Here is a 12,161-nt window from a genome sequence, read left to right as displayed (position 1 = left end):
ATTAACACATAAAAAAATCAGTCACCATTTCAAGCAGCCGTTAAAGCAATGGACAATGGTTCAGAAAAGACTATCTACATTTTAAACAAAATTAGAAAATAAAATCAGACATATTTCAATCAGCCATTAAAACACTTGGCAATGGTTTCAAAAAGACTATTTACATTTTAAACACTCATATCGTGAACTGAATTCATTCACCTTTTTAAGCAGTCGTTAACAACAATGGACAATGGTTCAAAAAGGACTTCTCTTTTTTTTAAACAAAATTAGGAAAATAAGACATATTTCAATCAGCCATTAGAACACTTGTCAATGGTTTCAAAAAGACTATTTACATTTTAAACACAATTTCGTGAACTAAAATCGTTCATCTTTTCAAGCAGCCGTTAAAAACAATGGACAGTGGTTTCAAAAAGTTATTACATTTCAAACATGATAAAGTGAACTCAAAACATTCACTTTTTCAAGCAGCCGATAAAAACAATGGACAATGGTTTCTAAAAGACTATTTACTTTTAAAACACGATAAAGTGAACTCAAAACATTCACTTTTGTTTCAAGCATCCGTTTAAACAATGGACAGTGGTTTCAAAAAGTTATTACATTTCAAACATGATAAAGTGAACTCAAAACATTCACTTTTTCAAGCAGCCGATAAAAAAAATGGACAATGGTTTCTAAAAGACTATTTACATTTCAAACACGATACAGTGAACTCAAATCATTAACCTTTCCAAGCAACCGTAAAAAACAATGGACAATGGTTTCAAAAATACTATTTACATTTCAAACACAATTTAGTGAACTCAAATGATTCACTTTTTCAATCAGCCGTTTGAACAATGGACCATGGTTTCAATAAGAGTATTTACATTTCAAACACGATTTAATGTACTCAAATCATTCACCTTATACACATCCGTTATAAGAATGAACAATGGTTTGAAAAAGATTATCTACATTTCTAACACGATAAAGTGAATTAAAATCATTCACCTTTTCAAGCAGTAGTTTAAACAATACACAATGGTTAAACACGATAAAATGAACTCAAATAAACCACCTTTTAAGCATTAGTTAAAACAATGGACAATGGTTAAAAAAAAAGACTATTTAGTGATCCAAATCATTAAACAATTATGGACAATGGTTTCAAAAAGACTATTTACATTTCAAACACGATAAAGTGTACTCAAAACCAATCTGCAACTGGGGCTTTGGCACTTTCAATAAGCTTAGTATGCGATGCAGCATGGAAGAAGTTGATATTTATTAAAAAAAAAATGGATTGATTTTCTGGATATTTAATCAACAGGAATTTGCAATAGCACCATGTTGTGATAACTATAATATGTTTGTATAGTGTCCAACGAAATTTGCAATTTTCCGCGAACATATACATGGTCGATGAGGGTATCTCCATCAGTTGTTGGGTTGTGCAATATTTGCATGAATCCAAATTTTTTCATGAACATCTGTATTGTTGAATTAGATTTTAGTATGTCTTCATTAAAATCTCCCAAAACTATTGTTGATCCGTCGTCTTGTGGTATGGATACAAGAAGCTGTTGTAACTGTTCCAAGAATATAGATGTCGTATATGATTCTGGTCTATAAATGACAACTATATTGGTTTTGATATTTTCAATTCTCAAACCAACACATTCAATATTACTAGTCTCAAATATTAATTGAGTATACTGTTGCTGATTTCTAACATAAATACCAACACCACCATGTTTTTTGTTACTGAGGTCTTCAAATATAGCTTTTGATGATGAATATGAGGCAGATCTTGGTTTATGTATCAGATTGAAATTGGTTAAATTCGGTGAAACAGAATTTGATTCCATCCAGGTCTCTGTCAAACAAATAAAATTCACATTTTGAATATCACTATTGGCCTGCAGGTCTTCAATATGTGGAATTAACCCTTGAATATTATGTAGCAATATACGTAATTGATTTTGCTTAAAGTTCTGATCATAATGTTGTTCGACTAAATACTTGGGCATCCTTTGTAGTGCAGTTGATATCTGCTCAGTGCAGTAGATCTTGTCTTCATCCAGGTCTTGTAAAAGAAGACCTTCTTTTGATTTCACACGACTGAGAGCAACATAAGCCATTCCAGCAGCAAAAATGTTCTTCATTGAGATAACTGCTTTGTCAGTGGTTATTCCCTGTACTTTATGGGTAGTGCAGGCCCACGCTAACTGTAATGGAAATTGATATCTGACAGCATTTTTCCTCAAGCTTTCTTCAATTGGTGTAATATCAATTGGTATATGTTCTGTTTGGTGTGAGGATGTGATATGTTTCCGTCCAATATGTTCATTGTCAAACAGCACTTTAATAGCATGCGGCAATGAAGAACCTTTTTGGCCAGGTAATATGCTTATGACAGTTCCAATTACTCCATTGACTAAGCCTATTGTAATATCAATATTTCTTGTAAGCATTACTCGGGCGTTTGGTCCAATAAGCAACTGTGCTGGTAAATAATCATGTGAACTGTCATATGGCGTAGGTCTGAGAATAAGCTCACCTGTCTGCGGATTTCTATCGTAATCCTGTGCCATCATTGTTACTGTTTCTTCACAGACTTTGTCTATCATTTTGCTGTTGTGAGAATCAATCTCTTTGTTAGTAGCAAAAATGTGCAAACTATCTACTGGAACTGTATGCTGCATACAAGATTTTAATACAGATAGATCACGAGGGAGCAGATGTTCAGTTTTCTTCTTGACACGTAACCTATTCAATAATTGCGCAAATTCAGAATCCTCCTTCTGTCGCATAATCTGATTTAATTCTACCAGTGAAAAATTTAAACTCCATAATGGGAAAAAGTGTTCTGGTCTCAGATCGTAGAGACACTTTTGTTTCACAGGTGGAAGCTGGTAGAAATCTCCCACTGCAATAACACATATGTTCCCAAACAGAGCATTTCCGCTTTGCTTGATTTGACGAAGTCGCTCACTGATATACAGGAGCACACGTTGACCGACCATGGATATTTCGTCAATAATCAATATTTGAAGGTTCTGAAGTTTAGTGCGAAGCTTGTTTATTTCATCATCTCTTTTGTAAATATAAGGAAAGGGCAGTGATTTTGAGAGCGAAAAGGCTTGATGAAGAGTTGTTCCACCAATATTAAAAGCAGCAGTTGCTGTTGGTGCAGTCATAAGAACAACAATATCATCTGGATTAGGTGCATGTGGAGATAAAATTTTGTTTGTCTCATAACACAAACACTTAATTAAATGGCTTTTACCTGTACCAGCACCCCCATTGATAAAAACCTTAAAAGGGTGTGGATTTTTGCCATTGACTTTATCTAGGCACCACTGTCTAATCTGATAAAACACTCTCTTTTGTTCTATATTTAGTTGTCGCAATAAGTGTTGTATTTGCTGACAGGTAAATATGCTTTGCCTAACTTCAAAATCTGTCCCTTTTCTGACTTTTTTGTTTAAAATGTCTAAATCTGGTATTTCTGAACCATCTTCATCATCAAGATGTTCCTTCTCCACCTGTGCTTCTAAACGTTCAGCCTCCGATTCTGGAGCAATCAATGCCCATGCATCTTCAAGTGGTCCTTGTTTTTCTAATAAATCCCGCGCTTCATCCAATTCATCTGCATTTTTTTCAAATAAATGTCTATTTGATTCCACAATACTTTTAACTTGCTGTGGTTTCTTTGATGAGTCAAGAGAAACTGCTCCATTCAAATACATTTCCTGGTATGTTTTAAATTTGAGAGGTTTTAACTGGTCATCAATTCTATGTGGTAAAAAAAGTTGTAGACTTGATTTAAAATATAACTCCGGATTCTTGATTTTAGAAAATCTTGGATATGCTACAACGGCCGACTCTGTTCGAGAATGTTTTCGAATGTATCCAAGATCATTCTGCAGCTTGAATACATATTGTGAAGGTTTTTTAGGAATTTGAGAAGGTGACAGAATACGATAATCAGATGAAAATGAAGCATAACAGAGAATGTCAAACTGAAAGCTGACTGGGCGAGCCTTGTATCTATCATACAACGAATGCATCCAGATACTGTCATCGGACTGATTGGCCTTCATTTGTATGATATTGAGCGGCAAGCTCATTTTCACTTGATTGTCACCTACAGTAAGGAACTGAACCTTTCTTGATGACTCCTTCAGATGGAGACCACATGCCCTATACGTAGCCTCTTGTGCGCTCACTTCCCGCTGGCGGAAGTATGCCCCTCCAATTTTTTTCATGGCATCCTGAGCATCACTATTACCTTCTGCTGCTTCTTTTCTGGCATTTTCTAAGACTAAGCCCATTTCTCTCTCTGCTTTTGAAATATAGGAGATAATGTACATAACACATGAATAAGCATCAGTTATGTACTGCAGATCCATGTTTGCATTCCAACAACGCAATAGGGTAGGGTTGTACTGATTGATCCATATATCAGCAGGTTTACGTTTTATAGTAACAGTAGTTCGCTTTGTTAGAACGTTTGAAGCAGTTTCAAATTCTTCCTGAGTTATTCCAGCTGCAGTAAACAGGTTTTGGGTTGTAATATTCTCTATATTGGTATTGTTGACAGTCTTCCATAGCCTGAGTAGAATGTCTTTTGCAAAGGAAAGTCTTTGTTTTGATGGTTTTTGTACTGAAGGTCCTGATTGAGTTGAAGTTCGAGAAATAAATGTATTTTTTGACGGTGGTCGTGGGAAATTGAACCTGCATTCAGTCCCTTTTTTTGCACATGATTTAGAGTGATTCTTGCTGTGCTGCTGTACACTGCTCACTATTTCGTGCAATTCAGGGTCAGCGGATTCACCAGGTAGATCACAAGTTACGTAACTGTCAACAAAATCACACACTTCTTTGTCATCATGTGTGTCCAGTAATGGTGCATCTTTAATCCAAAAAAGGCAATGAGCATGTGGAGAGCCGCGTTGTTGGAACTCAATCCTATGAAAATGGTCCTTCACATTACCAATGATATTTTTTTTAATTATAATTTCTTTAAGGAATGTATTAAATCTGTGATCAAACATCACAGCGCTCATTACTGGGTTGTACTGTAGTAGTTCCGATTTACCAGTCCAGTCAAGATCCTCCAAAGATTGTGTGCTTTTTTGTTGCTCAAGAAGTACTTGGAGTGTTTCTTTCCATCTTAAGTCAGCCGCAGAGAAGGTTGCAAACCAGGTAGGTATTCCTAATTGACGTATACTAGCCATTAAATCACGGAGTGTTGCCTGCCAATATGGAGGTGTACCTCTGATTGGTGTCATAAATTTATATCCTTGATCAGTTGTTAACAGCCTTTTAAGTTGGTTTTTATCTGTAAGCATTCTTGCTGTAATAATATTTCCCGTCTTATCTTTTCCGCTACTTTTGCGCAATGCTATTGAGACTTTTGATATGACCTGCTCGAGTTCTGAAAGGTACTGAGCATAGAATATGTATGAAGTGTCACCGGAAAATCGGGTGTCAGCGTTAAAAAGACGAGCATGGAAATATCTTGATCTTGTTAGTGGAACAAGTCTCTTTGCATCATATGATCCAAAAGATCCCTCTGGAAATTGAACAGGAAATGACATTGCTTCGTTGCCATGTTCTTGCAACATGCTGACAGGTGTATTGCCTTCACCTGGTGCAACACAAAAGATGTCTTCGAAATGTTGGTCGAGAATTTCCTGTCCTAAATCAACAGGTTGAAGGCAAGTGTCTGAGGGTAAGCCTCTATCTTTAAATGAAATGTCTTCATCGTCGTGATTTTTGTCATCTTTATCATGTTCTTCTGCTATAACTTCAGTAAGTTCTGCCTCTTCAGTAACGAGATCTTTAAAATCTGAAGGTGTATGTTCTATCCATTTGTCATTCAGTAATTTATCATGATAAAAAGGATTTTTTTGCTGTAAATATTCCAAACCTTTGCATATTTTCTTTCGGCTAACAAATTCATACTGACAATAACCTTTATATTCGAGTTTCCTTTTAAGTTTGCATCTGATGAGTTCAGCTTCATTTTCAGATCTAGGAAGGATATTGGTGGTTTTCTCAATGTCAGTTGGAATTGAAACACATGGGCCTATATATCCTCGCTGGTTTCCTTTTGGTAGCTGTATAATTTTCATGAAGGGAATCCTTACAGAGATGAGTTGTTTTTCCAACTTATTTAAGGAGTTAAGTTGATCTGGAATAGGTGGCAATTGTAGACCATTGGCAAAGGCATCGACTGGCATTTGGCCTTTCAGAAGGTGGTAATGACAGGTAAAACAAATCCATTGTTTGTGATATATGGTTTCACAGCTGCTTTGACATTGATCGGAACAAGTGGTATGGAATTGTTGAGTTATGCATTGATTTGCCATTGCTATGCTTTTATCACCTTTTTTTGAGTATTTTAATTTGTCACATACAACAACCTGTTTTCTGAACTTAAACTTATGACAAACTGAACATACATATCTTGGCCCATCTCTAACTTGCTGTCGAAAATAATATGCAATGTCATCACGATACTGGTTTTTTTTTAAACGTCTCTGTAGTATCATGGATATCTTTTTTTGTCGTATTCTTATCTCATATTTGTACTGTTGACGTAGTCTACGTTTGTATTTTTCTCTGAGAAGCACATTCTGTCTATACCTCAATCGAGTCAAAGTCTTTTTCTGTTCTCGGTATGTTCTATCAAAAGCATACTTGTCTCTTCTTGCTTTACTCATTGCTTTTTGAAATTGTATATTCAATCTGTATTTCGTTTTACTTCTTTCTTTCACTGTCTTTTGAAATTCTTCATTTGCATGGTACTTGGATATACTTCTGTCTTTCACTGCTTGTTTGAATTGTTTATTCACGTGATATTTAGTTTTGCTCCTTTCTTTCACTGCTCGTTGAAATTCTGCATTAGACTGGTATTTCTTTTTACTTCTATCCTTCACTCCTTCCTTGAACTTGGTATCAGACTGATATTTCTTATTACTTCTATCCCTCACTTCTTGCTGGAATTTTTTATCCTGTCTATATTTCGTTTTAATTTGATCTATCTTTACTTGTTTATTTTGTCGATCTAAATTGTATTTCTCTTCACTGTATTCTTTTTTGTGTTGTCTATAAGAAACGTTTTCAGTATACATTTTCTGCCATTTTGTTTCAGAAAGATCCTCATCAACAGATTGTGACGTTTCACAGGGATTTTCAAGCTGCTTTTTTAAATTTCTTTGCTTCCTTTTTCGTTCTTTGTCCTTTTCTCTAGACATTCGTGTAGATTTCTTTTGCTTACTTCTCTTTTGAGGTTTCGAACATTTTTCTATCTTTGATGTAATTCTACTGACATGAAGCCGTGCTTCAGATTTTTGCTGTAATTCCCGTTTGTCAACCAAGTCTTTGAATGGCAAGTTAAAATCACGAATGATAGTAGACTGGTAACATACTTCGTATTTTAGTGCTGATATAGCCTTGTTGAGTTTATACTTGTCAGATGTATGTAAAGAAGAATAACTACAACTGCTTATATATTCAGTTTTAATATCATGATATTCTGATGGCAAGTGAAATTCCTGAACATATTGAGAATGTAACAATATCTCATCCTTCAGAGTGTGTATACTTTGTTGCAAATCCATATCAATGGTTTGCATTTAATAAACAAGTGTTCTCTACATGGAATTTTTAATTGTTTTAAAAATGATCCTAATGTTACAATAAATAGTTACTGATCAGATACAGTATGATTCAGCAACAGCAAAAAAAACTTAACTGCAAGCTATCTGGCGTTTACGCTAATGACGCTTTTGTTTTCAATTTAAATGAATATTTCAATTTGCATTTGGTTTTCAGGTTTGATAAATTTTAATTTGTATAAATTTCAAGATTTAAAAAAATTATTTGATCTTACACATCCTCACTAAACGTAGTTGTGTATTTTAAACATCCTGTACAGCCAAACAGATGACAAGGATTTTACGTCCTTACAGAGGAGGATCAAAGTGTCAATAATGAATTTTCCCATTATGATAAGACGTCTGTGAACTAATACTTCCTATATAGCCTAACAGACAAGAGTTTTACATCTTTCGGAAGAGGCTCAACTTGATAACAATTCAAAATTAAATTCCTCATTCTGACCAGACGTGGATCTGTATTTAAAGCATCCGATACAGCCAAACATACCAGGGTTTTACATTCTAACGCTTAATCATGCCGTACAGCCAAACAAACGACAAGAATTTCACGTCTTTGCCGTGGAGTACCAAAGTGACAACAATTTAATTCCCTATTGTGACTATGCATTGCAGTGTATTTTAAGCATCCCGTACAGTCAAACCGACGACAAGAATACAAGTTTTCTGAAGGAAGAGGATGAAAGTGCCAAAAACTAAATTCCCCATTTTGACTAGACGGTGCTGTGTATTTCAGGCATCCCCCTACAGTCAAACAGACAACAAGAGTGTCATGTCCATATATAAACTTATACTTCCTATATAGTCAAACAGACAAGGGTTTTACATCTTTCGGAAGAGGCTCAACTGGATAACAATTCAAAATTAAATTCCTCATTCTGACTAGACGTGGCTGTGTATTTAAAGCATCCGATACAGCCAAACAGACAAGGGTTTTGCATCTTTCGGAAAAGGATCAACTTGATAACAATTCAAAATTAAATTCCATATTCTGACCAGACGTGGCTGTGTATTTAAAGCATCCGATACAGCCAAACATACAAGGGTTTTGCATCCTAACGCTTAAGCATCCCGTACAGCCAAACAGACGACAAGAATTTCACGTCTTTACCGAGGACCAAACAACGATGTAATTCCCAATTGTGACTTTACATGGCGGTGTATTTTAAGCATCCCGTACAGCCAAACCGACGACAGGAATGTTAGTTTTCTAAAGGAAAAGGACAAAAGTGCCAACAATTAAATTCCCCATTTTGACTAGACGGTGCTGTGTATTTCAGGCATCCTCCTACAGCCAAACAGACACCAAGGGTGTCATGTCCATATATGAACTTATACTTCCTATTTAGCCAAACAGACAAGGGTTTTACATCTTTCGGAAGAAGCTCAACTTGATAACAATTCAAAATTAAATTCCTCATTCTGACCAGACGTGGCTGTGTATTTAAAGTATCCGATACAGCCAAACAGGCAAGGGTTTAACATCCTAACGCTTAAGCATCCCGTACAGCCAAACAGACGACAAGAATTTCACGTTTTTACCGAGGAGGACCAAAGTGATAACAATTTAATTCCCTATTGTGACTATACATTGTTGTGTATTTTAAGCATCCCGTACAGCCAAACTGACGACAAGAATATAAGTTTTGTAAAGGAAGAGGATAAAAGTGATAACAATTAAAAACCCCATTTTGACTAGACGGTGATGTGTATTTCAGGCATCCCCATACAGCCAAACAGACAACATGGGTGTCACGTCCATATGGCGGACGATCAAAGTGACACTTAATTAAATCTCCCATTCTGATTAGACGAGGCTGTGTACTTATAGTTGAACTTTGTAAAAAAGGAGGACCAAGGTGACAATAATTAAATTCCCCATTCTGACCAGACGTGGCTGTGTACTTATACATCCCGTACAGCCAATGATATTCACCATTTTGATTGTAAACAGACGGTAAGGAAGATAACCATCATTTGAAGTGAAAAAGCAGCAATTTAAGCCAAAGGGTACAAATGGACTTTAAATTCATCATTTTGATTGTAAACAGACGGCAAAGCTTATGTAAGGAACCAACACAACAGCATGTTTAATTTTTCATTCATATCAAATGTCGCTCGGTAGTTTCACCTCACATATATATCCAAATAGACGACCTGAAAGTGCAGTGCCATTATTTCAGGTACCCCATTCTGATATTGCTGCTTAATTAGTGAAATTGAGAATGAAAATGAGGTATGAGTTAATGTGACAAGGAGACAACAACCCGACCAAACGGCTAAAATTTTCACTTGAAAAGGGGGGGGGGGGCATTTGCCGATATTAATATACTGAAAAGGTGAAAAGGGGATATATAAGGAATATTTAGAGGGGAGGAAACCTAAATAATGCCGAATACGAAAATTTGGGCAGGAGTTCTCCATAAAGACTTTAAGATAAGTTTAATAGTCTCCATAAGTGCCTGCAGATTGCTGGAAATGCCTAGGACACATATTTTAAAACGCCTCTCAAAAAAAATTGGGCAGGGGTTCCCCTGACCCTGGCTTTCCCGCCAGGTCTGGGGGCATGTGCCCGATATAAGTATGCTGAAAAGAGAGATATAATGAAGGTAAGTAAAATAACTGTGATCAATGCTGAACAAGAACATTTCATTTCTTCCTATTTTAGTTTACATGGCGATGGTGGCCATTTTGGAAATTCGTAATGAGCCTTTGGCTTGAATGGCTGCATTTACATATTTTAAAACGCCTCTCAAAAAAAATTGGGCAGGGGTTCCCCTGACCCTGGCTTTCCCGCCAGGTCTGGGGGGCATGTGCCCGATATAAGTATGCTGAAAAGAGAGATATAATGAAGGTAAGTAAAATAACTGTGATCAATGCTGAACAAGAACATTTCATTTCTTCCTATTTTAGTTTACATGGCGATGGTGGCCATTTTGGAAATTCGTTTAAGTAAGTTTGGAGCATTTTGAAAATATTTGATATTTTTGCAGTTTCCATGGCAACGGTGGCCATTTTGGAAATTCCAACTTCAAAAGTCTCATCCAGACTTGCCAGTCAACAATCATATTAAGTGCTATTGCAAGCAATAGCGGATGTCACCCTTCCCCCTATTGCCACTAAGCGGCAGCCATTATAAAATTGTTAAACAGTGAATGCACATATATGCATGGCAATACATCTTTTTGTAAATTTTCAGTACATTCAGAGCATTTTAGAAAATTTCATATTTTTGCTGTTTCCATGGCAACGGCAGCCATTTTGAAAATTTGAAAGTCAAAAGTCTCATCTGTACATGCCTGTTTACAATCATATTAAGTTTCTTTAAGTTTGGAGCATTTTGAAAATATTTGATATTTTTGCAGTTTCCATGGCAACGGTGGCCATTTTGGAAATTCCAACTTCAAAAGTCTCATCCAGACTTGCCAGTCAACAATCATATTAAGTGTCATCAATTTTGAAGCATTTTGAAATTTTTGAAATATTTGATCCTGTATCCATGGTAACATAGTAGTTCCAATGATTGTCAAAATCCTTCAAAACCTGTATATAGTGGACAACTACCTTGAATACAAATTTTATGATTTTAAGTTCAAGCATATCAAAGTTATTCACCAAACCAAGACGTTTTTGGAGCATTTTCACCTTTTTTGCATTGTTTCCATGGTAACGGCAGACATTTTGGAAATTCCAACGCCAAATTCCTTATCTATCAAACTTGCTCATCATTATGCTTAAGTTTCAAAATAATTGGAGCATTTTCATATTTTTGAAATTTTTGGTTTAGTTTCCATGGCAACATTGTAGTTCCAATGATTGCCAAAATCATCTAAAACCAGTATATGGCTGGCACCTCCACTGTATTAAAATATAAGGATTCTGAGTTTAAGCATCTCAAAATAATTCACCAAAAACAAAAACTGGAATTTTTCACAATTGTTCTGTTTCCATGGTAACGGCAGCCATTTTTTAGTTCCAAAGTCTTAAAGTCAAAAGGAAATTCAGGGTTCCTTGTTATAGTGCACCATCATTCAGATTGGTTCCTTTAGCTCCGAGAAATCGGGAGGACAAAATTAGGTGGAAGAAAAATAATAATAATAATAGGGAAAAAGAAACAGAGGAAAAGCAATATGTCACCCGACATTGTCGATCGGGTGACATAACTAGAATTGCCATTGCAAGCAATAGCGGATGTCACCCTTCCCTTATTGCCCCTAAGCGGCAGCCATCTCAAAACAATTTAACAGTAAATTAAGCAGATCTATAAATTGCAATATATCTTTCTGTAAATTTTCAGTACATTTAGAGCATTGTTATAAGTTTCATATTTCTACTGTTTCCATGGCAACGGCAGCCATTTTGAAAATTCCAAAGTCGAAAGTCTCATTTGTACATGTTAGTTAACAATACTATTAAGTTTCATTAAGTTTGGAGCATTTTGAAATTTTTTGACATTTTTGCAGTTTCCATGGCAACGGTGGC

The 12,161-nt window shown here is 35.8% G+C and overlaps 1 protein-coding gene across 1 annotated transcript; it reads right to left on the bottom strand.

The window, feature by feature from the left end:
- Positions 1-1,307: 1,307 nt before the first annotated feature.
- Positions 1,308-7,622, bottom strand: LOC134697568 (uncharacterized). The gene has a single exon (XM_063559851.1). The coding sequence runs from the start codon at positions 7,620-7,622 to the stop codon at positions 1,308-1,310; it is 6,315 nt and encodes a 2,104-aa protein (XP_063415921.1).
- Between the last annotated feature and the right edge of the window lie 4,539 nt (positions 7,623-12,161).

Source organism: Mytilus trossulus, chromosome 14, assembly GCF_036588685.1.
Source record: "Mytilus trossulus isolate FHL-02 chromosome 14, PNRI_Mtr1.1.1.hap1, whole genome shotgun sequence".
Lineage (NCBI taxonomy): Eukaryota > Metazoa > Mollusca > Bivalvia > Mytilida > Mytilidae > Mytilus > Mytilus trossulus.
The sequence above is the reverse complement of the archived record's forward strand: the minus strand, read 5'-3'. Positions and strand labels throughout refer to the sequence as shown.